This window comes from Triplophysa dalaica, chromosome 22, assembly GCF_015846415.1.
Source record: "Triplophysa dalaica isolate WHDGS20190420 chromosome 22, ASM1584641v1, whole genome shotgun sequence".
NCBI classification, from domain to species: domain Eukaryota; kingdom Metazoa; phylum Chordata; class Actinopteri; order Cypriniformes; family Nemacheilidae; genus Triplophysa; species Triplophysa dalaica.
In genome coordinates this window covers 2,026,860-2,041,750 of record NC_079563.1, presented here as the reverse complement: position 1 = coordinate 2,041,750, position 14,891 = coordinate 2,026,860, and the positions used below count along the sequence as shown (strand labels likewise).

Here is a 14,891-nt window from a genome sequence, read left to right as displayed (position 1 = left end):
TCCGCGCTCAAATAAAGTTTTTTTTTAAATAACCAAACGTCTCCGCGTCGCGCGACACAACGAATCGATAATGAAATTCGTTGACAACTTTTTTACTAATCGATTTTTATCGATTTTATCGATTCGTTGTTGCAGCCCTAAAGCATAGTTCCTTTTTATTATGACATGTAGACTTGGATGCATCATGCCTTTGAGCAAGCTAAGCAAGCAACATGCAGTGCATTTTATATCCATAATTCAAAATTCAAACAAATTTAATTTCTCAAAAGAGCTGTTTTTTTTGTGTGTGTTTGCACTTTTTAAAAGGTGCGTGTGAACCTGTGGAATCCCTGGGTGTAGTGAGACGGAAACTTATGAATAAATAAAAACTCGTGAAATATAACAACAGATAACTCGATAGGATAACTAAAGTCGCTTTTAAATGCAATGCATGTTATTTTCAGCATGAATTTGATATTAATTTGATCTGAAGGTATTTATTAGTAGACTTCATTACTCCATCACCTGTATGGCCTCATCAACCAGAATGCTGAACCAATTTGGTAGAAACGATTGATCTCCGACAGAGTTACTACGGTTTCAGGATACTGTCGTAACTACATCGTTAATTTCCCTAATGATCCATCGTACTATGGTGGTCAGCCAGTGAGTTATGTCACACCCCAGACCGATCAATTGCAATGTTTCCCCTAGGTTTACAGCTTTGGTGGGGGGTTGGTTGGTTGGGGAAAATTGACACAGACACAAACACTTAAAGGAGTCATGGTGTTCATTTGTTTCTTTTAATGGCAGTAGTGAATATATTAACTGAACAAGTAGTTTAACTGTACATTAAACTAAACATTGAAACATTTATTTTTATGTAATTTATCCACAAAGTGTGCAGCTTTTGTCACTGCAGTGTATCTTTCTGGGCTTCTGGAACAACACTTCCAGAGCCTCTTGATATGGCAAGTGAGAAACGTCTGGCCCATTTATTGAGATCCACAGCCTATTGCGGATGTTTGACTTGACCTGCAAATGCATTGACTGTTAAATGTGATAGCTTTACATATAGCTAAAAGCAGCAAATCATATTGTGAAAAGTTTGTATTGCCCTGTTCATGGTTGAGAAGTCCCTTTCACAGTTTACACTACTGACTGGGACCATCAGAGCAATAGACGCCAGCAGGCTCATAGTTGGGGAAGGGACACCAATCTCAACTTACTCAGGTGTGAGCCAGGTTTATGACCACCAGAATCTTTTATGCCCTTTTTTAAGGCCAGGGTGACAGGTACCTTGAAAAAATAAGCATATTGACTCATTCATGAGAAAAGATTAATTGTGGTACCCTATATAAACAAAAATAAATAAACAAGATAAAACATAGCAGTTGAGCTGAGTTATTTAAGATACCTGCTCTTTGATTGCCAGGAACATGACATCCCCCTTTTGAAAGAGCTTAGAGAGGGGTGCCAGATGAGAGAGCACATCAGCTTGCAGATGAAGGGCGGCAATAAAGCGATAGGTGGCAAGGAATGAATAAAGTCCCTTAGCAGTAGGACATTTGCGTGTCTCTACATCATCAGCCAAGGCACCCAGTACAGCAGTTAGTTCCTCAGGAGGTTTTTGACTGCTTCATGCTGGGAGAGCCACCGTGTGTCCTTTAGGGTTGTTACGATACTGGAATTTCTAACTTCGATATGATACCTTGAATAATATAGATTTTTTTTTGATACCACAGAGAAAAAAAACTGCCACAACATTAAGGGGGTAATTTTTTTTTATTAGAAGTTGTTTGAAGCCAGGTTTCTCAACAGTATACACAGGAACCTGATCTATGCACATGTACACTGCTACTGCCCTGTTCAGCTTCTCGGCTTCATTTGAGTTTGCTTCATACTTTCTTTGCTGTTCAAATACAGCTGGTAGTATAGGTTGTGAGTGTGGTTTATTTTGTTGGAGGTCGAGTCTCATCTTCTTTCTGGTGCTACAAGAGAATGCCAAACTTTAATAAACAATTTTTTTTTTTGACCACACTTTTAAAATGAACTGAACTATCTTACTAATCTTAGAACTTAAGTTAATGGTAATAGATATTTGTTAACATTAATAAACAATGAAAAATACTTGAAAACAATACTACCAAAACATGTAATAATCTTAGTCAAAAGTTAATTTAAACTAACTTTTACTAATACATGTATGTACTAATTAAAATCCAAAGTTCTATCTGTTAATATTTTTTTTCATTGGACCAGAGCAAACATGATCCGTTGTATTTTTATTACATACTGTCATCAAAGATTAAAATATACTGTAGCAAATGCATTGCTCATCGTTCATAAATGCTGGTTTAAACATAACTTAAACTCTTAAACTACAACTTTCACGTAAACAAAATACGTATTACGACGAGTTTATTCTCGTAACATTTCGACTCTATTCTCGTAACATTTCGACTCTATTCTCGTAACATTTCGACTCTATTCTCATAACATTTCGACCTTTTCCTCAAAATCTTGGATTTATTTTTTATTTTTAACGTAGCACTTAAACGCCGTCGTAGGGAGGCCGCACATGCCATATTTATATTCACTTCACTTTTGCTATTTAACCAGAGCGAATGAGACAAGACACGCGACAGGCACTGCAGGACACGTGTGGTGTTTGTCAACGTGCCTTTGGAGATAAGTGAAAGTGACAGCTCGGCTAGGATCGGTGTATCGATACTTCGGGAAATTAGTATTGGTACCGTTCAGATATTTCAGTATCGATATTTAACGAAATATCGATATTTTTTACGACACTAGTGTCCTTTACTTGCTAGTCAATGAAAAAAAAAAACGGTTTAAAAAATGAATATAACTGCAAGTAAAGTATTCATGTCATTTTTCTTTTGGCATAACTTATTTACCTTCACTTTCAGCTCACACACACCGAGAATCTCTTTCAGAGAAGCAGAGCGGTTTGCACGGTTTCTGAAGTACAGGTGCAACTGTTCCAAATGGTCTCTGAATGTAGCCATGTAAGGCACCTCTTCAGATGCATCCTTACAGGCTAGAGCTAGCCTATGTGCAGTATAGTGGACACTTAGGAGCCGTGGCCATTCCTCTGAAAGCTGTTTTGCTACGCCATTTTGTCTTCCTATTAAATACATTTATTTATTAATTTGACAACAAAATATTGAAAACAGTTATTTACAAAAAGAAGGTTATGACACCTGTTATTACAGCAGCACCATCGGTTCCAAAGCCAAAGATTAGGTGTGTCGGTATGCCCTTCATGTGGATAATATTTTTTAGTGCTACCACTATTGAATCTGCTTTCCCGTCAGTAAGGCAAATCAGATCCAGGAATTGGCAGAAGACCTTACCCGCATTGTCCAGGTATCTAATTTGTCCAAATGATACATTTTACACTTTTCAATGATCTGTTATTTAAATTGTATTGGTCAATGAAATGTTACACTTAGAGTAGATCTACCTCACGTGAATGTCTAGCTGTCTGCGCACAGATACATCTGTCGTCTCATCAATGTCCAAGCCTATGGCTCGTGACTGAGAAATATCCCTGAATATTGGCTTTTCAATGACAGTTGCTCAGAATTTCATCAATTATTCTACGTGATCTATAGTTGGTGCTTTTGCCAATCTAAAAAATTGAAAAGATGCATGTCAAGTAAATGCAGTATGAATTCTTCTAAAACTAATTTTATGCAAGAAACTTCCAATTACTTGTCAATATAGGGATCACATATGCCAAATAAGAAATATGGTAAACATTTACAAAACAAGCTTACATTGAGCTACATAGGTGCAGCCCAAAATATTAGCTAGTTGCAGCAAGGCTGGATAGTTGGTGTGGTGGGCTATTTCATGCTTTATTAGCCAGTACAAGCACTTGAACGCCCCCCACCACAGCTTCATGTTCCAGGACAACTGTAGGCTCAAATGATGCAAGGACAGTGTTGCCTGAAATTACGTGCATCATTTGTAATAAAGAATCAAACATATTATTGATCGAATCATAATTAAATAAAATGACCTGCTATCAAACTTGACTGGCGCTGTCCGGCTGTTCTTTGAATCTCAGATGCCAAATGTTTGTCAAAGTTTGTCCTTTCTGTAGGACTGGCAGGGAGACTCTATAAACGGGTCTGATTTCCTCTCACAAACGCTTGTTTATGCTGTCTACATATTCGACAGAACATTCCTAAAACCAAAAAGAAATCTTAAATCATTTCCTTTTCATTCTTTATGATCTATCTATCTATCTATCTATCTATCTATCTATCTATCTATCTATCTATCTATCTATCTATCTATCTATCTATCTATCTATCTATCTATCTATCATGTCACATTAATTGGTTGTCTGTGAGGGTAATGCTTTGTAAAAGTAAAAAAATGTTAACATAAGATATCTCTTTAAAAAAAATCAAAAAGCCTTATTAAAATCTTTTTAAAATTGACTTTTGCAAATATCCTTTGTTAAATGTATAGAAGTATTTGTTAATATTAATGGACCAGAGCTTAAATAGTTTTATTTTTTAACTAACAACTAAAAAAAGATTTATAAATACTAGTGGTGGAACGCCGTTAACGCAGTGAGACTTTTATCGAGCGATAACAAAAATGTCGCCGTTAATCTATTCTCAAAGTTGGGTTGGGAGCTGGGTCTATACTACGCAAGCTATGATGACTTTCACCTTGATATTTTAGCGCGGATGTATACCAGCTTAACTGCACTGTACGGGGCGAGAACGAGATTTTTCAACTCGCGTGATTCGCGTCATTCGCGGAAGCAGAAGCCGCCTCATCATCTCATAACCAGGGCTTCATTCGCGCGATTCGCGCAGCAAGTAGGTCTATTGCCTCTTTGCATTAACATATAAATCACTCGCGCTTGACACGCCATTCGCGTTTGGTCTGAACACAACATAACGTTACTGTGAAATTACCGCATCAAACGTGACGTGCTAACATGGATGCAGCTATGAAGCCGCCGGGTTTGCTTCAGGGAATATTAATTTTTAAGAAGCTTCCCAATAGAAACATCGACAAGACTAAGGTTGTTGGCACCTTGTGCAATGCGGAATTGGTTTAAAAAAAACACTTTCTCTCAACAGGTAGTGGTCTAGCTTTAGTTGAAACCAGTAACTTTGTATTGAGATCTAATGTATTATGGCTCCTGTATGACATATCGCTTGTTGCTCCCTCACTCTTTGTAAGTCGCTTTGGATAAAAGCATCTGCTAAATGACTAAATGTAAATGTACTGTAGGAGCTCTTCCAGTCAAGTACCACCTAAACGAAAGCATCCCTTAGCTAATGCGGAAGTAAACACAAATTAATTTTATTGAACATAATTTAATTTTCATCACCAATTATCATAGTAGAACAGCTTTCTCAAGCAGTTTGAGATGCATTTTGGAAACAGGAGATGAGCCCCTGGTCTAATGCGCCACCTGGCTTGAGAAACCCGTTCTCAAAGACTTACTTTTAGTCATTATTTGGGTAGCACACATATTCTGAATGCCTTCAGCAGAATTCAAATGAGCCATTTCTAGATTAATCTAGATTAAAAAAATTAATCTATGCCCACCACTAATAAATACTAACAAATATATTGCTCATTCATTGTTCGTTAATGTTAGTTAATACATTTATATGATAAACAAATTTTAAATGGGCTTTTTTTGTGAGACGTTTTTTTTCTATGATGCATTTGTTGGAGAATAATCCTGTCAGACGCAGCACTGCTTGTGAACGCACGCTGTTCTGAACGTCATCGCGTGCACAGGACATTCCCATACAACACAGAGCGGCCTGCATAGCGTATTAAATATCTCTTGTCTTATTTAATCAGCAGATTTACAATGTCCTGACTAGAATCATTTTAAACACATATGTAAATAGTAAGCGGAATGTAATTTATTAATATACATTTTATTGTTTATAAAGCATTTTTTCTTAAAGCGGCCCTGCAACTGTGTTTCTAAATACTAATAAAACTAAATACACACCACTAAATTAAGGCCTTCTGAAGCGAATCAATGAGCTTGTTTAAGATAAATATCCATATTTACAACTTTATTAACAATAATAACTTCCGTTATCCATCGTTTGTGTATGCAGGAGAAAGTTTGCATTTCGGAAAGTGACACAGGCTTGTTGTGACATACGTGGCAGCAGCCCATAGGAGACATGGAGAAAAAAAATTGGAGAAAAATGCTGCACACATTACCGGAACTTACAATTAGCCTGTGTCACTTTCCCGCACGCCTTTAGAAAGCCCTTATTAACCTTGAGGGTGAGCAAAACATGATGTAATTTAGCTTTGCCTCAGAAATATCGCTTTCAGTTGTCTTTAAAGGGGTCATGTCATGATAATCAGGCTTTTTCCATGTTTAAGTGCTATCGGTTGTTGGTGCATCTACCAACTCAGAAAACGGGAAAAAGGACAACCCAGTAACTTTGTTTATGTGAGAATCTCTGCAAGACTGTGAGAAAATGAGCCGATAAGATTTCGCTCCATTCTGACATGTGTAGAGGTTTTCATTGTAATATTACCGGCCCTTTATCTGAATGTGTCCACCCATGGCGTTACTGCTATTTTTGTTTTCGCAAGCAACATATGTGAATTAATTTCGACACCAGGTAAAGACATTGTAAGTACAGTTTATTTTAAGGAAGTCCTCAGGGACCTGTGGCAATTTAAAGGAGGTAAAATGTCACTGTGAATCGTTTGTCCTTTACACATGACAAACCATTATATATCTTTCAATGAGTGCTTTCGGATATAGAAAACATGACGCCTTTGTTAGGAGTCTTGTATAAAACAATGTGTTAGGTGTTTAAAGACGAGACAGTGTTTCTCATTAGCTTTATTTGACCCTTGTTTTGTTGTTGGAAACACAGGCTCACAGCCCCGACTGCGTTTTCTGCTGAAAAGGGGAGATTACTTTTTTTAGTAAAGGCAAATATTATGTAAGAATGCATAAGAAAAACTGGAGGTGCATGCTCCTACAGGGTTGTACGTTGTATGTGTGTCACCTTTTTCACCTACTCTGAGTTTACAGGTCTGAATATTAAAAGTGGCTCTTAATTCAATGTTTCTGCAGAAAGAGAGGGGGCACAGCAGCCTGGTTACCTTGTCGTAACCTTGTCGCAACAACAACGACCAGAACTCCAGTTAAAATAAAACTTTAAACGACAAACCCTAGAGCGGACCTCTAAACAATGCTTAATTTAATACTTATTAACCTACCTTTAATTCTTTTGTTATCTCTATAGATCACTTCGTGGAGTTGAGTAAATCAAAATATGCCAGAAACATTGTGAAGAAGTTTCTGATGTATGGGTAAGTCATTTTTTTGCTATTATTAATTAGTTGAGTTTAAAAGAGGCAAAAAATCTGTAAATAAATCATAAAAGTAATTTGTGTAAGACTTTACTCTTTAAAGAAAGAAATGCAAGTCGGTAAGTTAAAATGCTGAAAAGTTCTGTCAATTTCTTATCATTGCCTGAAGCAGTAAAATTTATTTATGAATTTAATTAATAAAAAGGAAATGCTTGTATATGCTTCGTTACATGTGAAGTGAAATATTTTGTTTTGTTGTTAAATATTCTTTATGGTTTACAGGTCATGAAAAAATAGAAACATTCAGTATCTAAATATTAGAATGTTTCTTAGAGATCATTAAAAATATAGTAAGAAACAAAAAAGTAACAATGCTGTAATCTACTGAACGATTCTTTTTCAGACAACAAGGTTTTTATGGAACATCCGTCAATAGTTAAACGGTATTCTTGGTTGTAACGCATGGTGGTTTTCGGTCCAAAAAAGTAACACTTCTGTTTTATGATCTCAAAGAAACATAAGAAAACATATTATTTTATAAAATTCTGTATCTAAATATTCTAGTGTGTCTCTGTCTTTGATATGAAGCAACTCAACCACAAAATTAAGTTATTTCAAAAGTAACATAATTTGAATAGTTTTATGGAGGGCAAAAAAATAAGTGATAGGATGTATCAAAGAAATTAGGGAATAAAGGGATTTCGAAAACAGCATTACAAAGAAGTGTGGTTAAAACTACATTATTTTTCACTACAGGCTATAGGTGGAGCTACACATTACAGTAAGCGCAGTCATCATGCAAAGTTTTTAATCAATTAGAAATTACAGCCCAGTCGCGCAAAGTCTTGTTGGATTTGCTATTGTCATGATTCACCGCATGTCAACCCCTGACAAAGAGTGTTCATAAGCAATTAACAAATAAAGCAGACTTTGATCTACTGATTTACAAATTTACTGTTGACAAAATTAATTGGGTCAGTTACTGACCGACATAGCTTAACTTCAGTTTGCCATTGTGTTAGTGACTTACCTCAATGTGTTTGCGCAAGTTCGAAGAGGAGTTGTGAGGCTGATTTTTCACATTCTTTGGCAGACAGAGCTGCAACTCATGAGAATGCTTTTATCCTTACTGTTGCTTCCAAAACCGAATAGCGGAGAAAGATGCGGCCAGGGATGATTGGCTAACAATTAAATGTAGATTTTTTTTACTTGGTAAGATTTTGTTTTTACAAAAAGTACAAAGTTGAATACTTTATTTTTAAACAACTCAAGTAAAAGTACCACAATTTAATTATACTTAAAAAAAGTAGAAAAATTCAAAAAAATATACTCCAATTACAAATACTTTCGTTACAGTACTTGTCACTTTCCACCACTGGGCATTTATATTTCTTTTTATTGGTGAATATTTAACTTCACCCGTCAATATGACTTGCAGCACCCCTATGACCCTGTGTTATTTTATAAAGAGCACTTACACATGTGTACTGTTAACTTATAGACATGGAAAAAATGAAGAGATCACGCCAGCTTTGCCTTCAATTAGCATTTCTACATGTATTCCAGTCCAGTGTTTCTTGAATTTCAACAGAAACAAACCTCAGGAGTGACACAGTAAAGTGTATAATGAATGGAAGCTGTAATTTGAAAATCAAGCTTATTCTATCATACAGTTGTGTTCAAAATTATTCAACCCCCAATGCTGTAAATGGTTTTAGGGAATTTAGTGTACATTTGTAATTGTATTCAGAATGAAATCCTACAAGGACTTCTTAAAGAACCATATGCAACTAAAATGACATCAATTAGTTTTGTAATACAGTAGTAAATGTTTCTTTTGTGAATTCTTCATTGACATAATTATTCAACCCCTTAAAGACTACCACTCTGAAGAACAGAGGTTCAATGAAGTGTTTTCAATCAGGTATTGAAAACACCTGTGGATATCAGGGAGCAGCAATAAAGCCTGATAAGCACCAATTAGGCAGCTTTAAAATGACTGTGATATTCAGCTCCTTCTAGACATTTACTGGTGTGGTTACAAACATGGTGAGGTCAAGAGAATGGTCCAGGAAGACAAGAGAACAGGTGATTACTCTTCACAGGAAGGGCAATGGCTATAAGAAGATTGCAAAGATGTTAAACATACCAAGAGACACCATAGGAAGCATCATTCGCAAATTCAAGGCAAACTGCACTGTTGAAACGCTACCTGGTCGTGGCAGAAAGAAGATGCTGACTTCGACTGCTGTGTGCTACCTGAAGCGTAGAGTGGAGAAAAGTCCCTGTGTGACTGCTGAGGAACTGAGAAAAGATTTGTCAGATGTGGGTACTGAAGTTTCTGCTCAGACAATACGGCGCACCCTGCGTAATGAAGGCCTCCATGCCAGAACTCCCAGGCGCACCCCCTTGCTGTCCCCAGAGAATAAGAAGAGTCGACTGCAGTATGCCAAAAGTCATGTGGACAAACCACAGAAGTTTTGGGATAGTGTTCTGTGGACTGATGAAACAAAATTAGAACTGTTTGGGCCCATGGATCAACGCTATGTTTGGAGGAGGTAGAACAAGGCCTATGAAGAAAAGAACACCTTGCCTACTGTGAAGCATGGCGGGGGGTCAATTATGCTTTGGGGCTGTTTTGCTTCTGCAGGTACTGGGAAGCTTCAGTGTGTGCAAGGTACCATGAATTCTCTTCAGTACCAGGAGATATTGGATGACAATGTGATGCAGTCCGTCACAAACCTGAGGCTTGGAAGACGTTGGACCTTTCAACAGGACAATGATCCCAAGCATACCTCCAAGTCCACTAGAGCATGGTTGCAGATTAAAGGCTGGAACATTTTGAAGTGGCCATCGCAGTCACCAGACTTAAATCCGATTGAGAACCTCTGGTGGGACTTAAAGAAAGCAGTTGCAGTGCGCAAGCCTAAGAATGTGACTGAACTGGAGGCTTTTGCCCATGATGAATGGGCGAAGATACCCGTAGATCGCCGCAAGACACTTGTGTCAAGCTATGCTTCACGTTTAAAAGCTGTTATAACTGTAAAAGGATGTTGTACTAAGTACTAAGATTGAATGTCACTTGGGGGTTGAATAAAACTGATAATGATGTGAGCTCAGAAAAGACATTTGTGTTTATTTCATTATAAATGTTATGTTATATTTGTCTGACCTACACGTGCCTCTTTGATTTAATTGTAAGCAGGATGACTGAATGATCATAATCAATGTCAAACCGACCAAAACAATCAATTTCAGTGGGGGTTGAATAATTTTGAACACAACTGTATATGACCCAGTCAGCTTTCCTGTAGCTCAGCGGTAAGAGCATGGCGTTAACAACGCAAGGTTGTGGGGTTGATCCCAGGGGATTGCACATACCTATGTATAAATGTCATGATTAGCCTTGACGTTTTGGTCAGACATTGTATATTATCAGCATGTTTTCAGTTTTTTTGTCAAACAATCATTTTAATCATCTTTTAGCGTCTTATTCCATTGTAAATATTGAATAGTTTGTAGGTCGTGCTCAGATTCTTTACTTTCTTTTATCTTACAGAAATAAACAGCAGGTGGGTCATGTGATGTTGGCTTTTAAGGGAAAAGTCAGACAGATGCTCAGGCACTCGGAAGCATCGTCAGTGGTGGAGTATGCTTACAATCAAAAAGCCATCCTCTCACAGAGACGTATGCTTACTGAGGAGCTCTATGGCAACACCTTCCAAATCTGCAAGGTAGGTGCAGTCTTGAAATTCACCTTTATATGTTGTTCGAACATAAATGTGTGTTGGTAGTTAGTGGACAGATCCTTCTTATAACAAAAAATCACCCTTTTTTTTTTTAATTCACATTAAACCTCAGCGGGCCAATAGCATAGTTTCTGCTCTGAACGAGATGCAGGCTGTCCGCCATTGTCTCCACTGTAAAGCAGCCCTGTAACAGTGTTTTTCCCTACCATTACTTAAAGGGGGCCCTGCCCCTCCAAGTCACCTCCCGCCCCCCTTGAAGTTCAAGTTAATGTAGAAACAGATCACAAGAGAAGTCATTTATGGTACCTTTCCCAATATACCATGTCTATACCTTGTTCTCACATTAAACAAGCTAAAAAGCATTGTTATTTATCTAACAATCCAGTTACCACCTGATGACAGGTTTTCGCATCGCTTTGCTTCGTCCCATCTGGGGCCGCAAAACAAAATTAACCATTCAAATCATCAGACTCTTTTTGCAGTATAAATTCAGCAGCATGTCTACATAACTGAGCTGTACACATCACGCGCACTCGGGGACATTCATGTGGATTATATTTTGCCGCTATATCTTCTAATATCTTTATTTGCTGCCAAATACGCTTCATTTTAACCCTTTCCTCACCGTGCAAGCTGCTTCTCCTGCCAAAGACACATCGCATTTAAAGATCTTTTTGTAGCGTTTAAGTGAAACTGCAACCTTTGCAACTCTATAGCGAATGCACGGAGGAACGCGATTGCAAATTGATGTTCATAAGACTCATTGTAGGTCCTGCTCAGTGCAATTTTAGGCTTTGCACAAAAGCGTTATATCTCCAAGTAGGGAAACGTCCACTCAGGAACCATTGATTCCCATAGTACGAAAAATTACTTTTTCATTTTTTGTTCTGTTGAACACACAAGACGACATTTTGAAGAATGTAGGACAGCAAACAGTTCTGGGGCACTTTTGACTACCATTGTATTTTTTCCTAGTGTGGTAGTCAATGGAGAGCTTAATCTGTCTCGTTATAAGCATTCTTTCAATTATCTTTATCTGTGTTCATCAGAACAAAGAAATTCACAAAGAAGTACATCTTAAGGTAAAACTTAGAACGAAGGAGGCACTTCATAGAATCAGGAATTCAACAGCCTGTTCTCTGAGATTTGAGATGACAATGTAAAACACCTATTGTTTAGCACATCAAAAACCTAATATAGACAGAAAAGTAAACCCCTTTAATATCCTTTTTTTTTTATAAATCTATTATTTTGACCCATACTTTTATTGTTAGCTATTGCTACAAATGTACCTGTGCTACTTATGACTGGTTTTGTGGTCCAGGGTTACAATTCTGTAGCCACAGGCTTTCTGTCAGCATGCATTATAAAATATATCCGATAAATAATAATAAATGCCATTTTCTCTCAGTCCACAGTTTGTCCTACACTAGAGACAGTTTTGGAAAATAATCCAGAGAAGCTAGAGAGCATTATGGAGGAAATGAAGCAGATCCTCACACCACTGGCACAGAAGTGAGTTTTATAGTACTACTCTCATATTTTTTTGTTTAATGTTGTAATCGCTGATAAAGGGACAGATCATCAAAAATTTTCCCATTATTTTCTCGCCTTCCCTAGTCTATATGAATGTCTGTATCAGTTATATTAAATACATCTTGGATCTTCCAACTTTGTAATCACAATTGAAGCTCTAAAAAACGCATCCATCATAAGCTACATACGGCTCCAGTGGGTTATTAAATGCCTTCTGAAGCAAAATGATACATTGGTGAGGATGGCATGAGGGTAAACTGAGAATTTTCATATTTGGTTAACTATTCTTTTAATATAATGGCTCACACAAACCATCCTGGATCATGCGGAGCAGATGCCTGGATTCTAAATCTACCTAGATATGTCAGAGAATTTGGGAAAATCCAGTACAATTGAATTTGTGGTATAATCCCCCAAAAATAGTGTACCTTAAAATTAACCCATTGTTTTAACAAACTGCAAATGCTTAATCTGGTATACCTTGCTATCCTTTTTATTTACCCAAACAGTTTTCATCAGTCATTATTATGAAGGTTTATATTCCACCTCAGGCTTATATAGGCTTATACATTGTTAATCACAAGCACTGTGTCTGGATTTATATGACACCGGTCAATTTGCAGCACAAGGGAAGAGAGGATGCTGACATTGTTACACACATAATAAAAGTAATAAAAGCAAAGTCAGTTTATACTGTGGAAAGCTCTGGAAAAAAGATCCAGTGAGGGAGGAGATGTGACATTGGACTGACAATCCATGTGCTGGAGGACGCAGGTTGAGTGATGTTTCAGTGAATAACTGAGGATATCAGCAAATATACAGCAAGGATGCTTGCTTAATTGGATCTTGTAGGAGAGACTATTCCCAAAAACATGCAGACTGTAACTATATGAACTTACCCAGATAGCTAGGGATCGCAACGAAACCCAGTATTAAACGAGCCCCGGGGCTAAATTATGAAAGACCGGAACGTCAATAAGATCCGTCCTTTTCTCGATGTCTATATAACATCTGACAAGAGACCTATCTAAGTGGTATTGCAGTAACGCTCTAAAATATGTTTTGCAGATGTAAATGCAGACATCAAACTGATGTTATCAGGGTAGTTAAATCTTAAATAAAACATGAAAATAATTGATCTTAAAAATACTGATACAGATAGGTTATTGGTTTTGGTTAGGGGAAAGGAAGATTTGGCTAACACTGAATGTATGAAAAAAAGGAGCTATCAAAGTTAATATCAGATATAATGTGGATATGTTAACTAAAAAGTATTTGTTAATCAGTTTTCACTACCATTTTAATCAGGGTATTGTCCCCACATGTTTTAAGTTTTCAATTATTTGTCCAGTACCCAAAACCCCTTGTGAAGCCACCTTTGAATGATTCTTTCTGTTGCACCCACTTCTGTAGTAATAAAGTGATTTAAAAAGTTGTTCAGAGCTATATTTGAAGAGATGGTTTACAAAAACAGATTGTTTTTATTAATTGTCAGAAATCATGTTTTTTTATTGTGCTTTCCAATTGAAATCAAACTGCAGTTTTGTTTTTGATAGTGATAATTCAATACAGGTATTTATGAAAATTAGGTTGAAAATGTATAAAAAGCGAAATGATTTGTTTTGTAAATTAACTCTTTAAATATGCTCTGAAATCATGTTTTTATAGTGTTAGTTAGCTGTATTGAGTTATTAGGTTCTCAAAACATCCTCACTGCAGTTTGATTGATATTACTTGGAACATTACAATAAAAAACATGATTTTTGAGAATTTGTAGAAACAGAATTATCTGTTTTCCAAGTGTATTTGTTCCTCTCTATATCACATACAGCCTTGTGATTAAAATTACTTAAGTTATTGTTGCATCGGATGAGAAACTTGAGAAAAAAAATTCTCTACATTGCATCACCTATGTATGTGATGATTAAATGACCTTAACCTTGCTGTCTCTTTACAGGGAGGCTGTAATTAAACATTCACTGGTTCACAAAGTTTTTCTGGACTTCTTCGAGCATGCCCCAGCCAAACAGAGAACAGTACGTGTAAGACTATCAGTAACATGGATTTTATTGGCATCTGGTTTCTGCTAATTTTAGTTGTGTGTCTGTCTATGTGTGTCTAACAGGAGATGATAGAGTCTATCAGAGAGGCAGTTGTGTATATGGCACACACACATGATGGAGCCAGAGTAACCATGCACTGCTTATGGCATGGCACACCCAAAGTTGGTGCATTCTATGATTCACCACAGTAGTTCCACAG

General features: G+C 36.9%; 1 protein-coding gene across 2 annotated transcripts in view; it reads left to right on the top strand.

The window, feature by feature from the left end:
- pum3 (pumilio RNA-binding family member 3) overlaps positions 1 to 14,891 on the top strand; it is a 41,339-nt gene that overhangs the window by 9,897 nt on the left and 16,551 nt on the right. For both annotated transcript variants that reach the window (XM_056736567.1, XM_056736568.1), the window contains exons 7-11: positions 7,278 to 7,344; positions 10,904 to 11,078; positions 12,505 to 12,608; positions 14,587 to 14,665; positions 14,755 to 14,853. In XM_056736567.1, the coding sequence (XP_056592545.1) occupies positions 7,278 to 7,344; positions 10,904 to 11,078; positions 12,505 to 12,608; positions 14,587 to 14,665; positions 14,755 to 14,853 (524 nt within the window). The remainder of the gene's footprint in view (positions 1 to 7,277; positions 7,345 to 10,903; positions 11,079 to 12,504; positions 12,609 to 14,586; positions 14,666 to 14,754; positions 14,854 to 14,891) is intronic.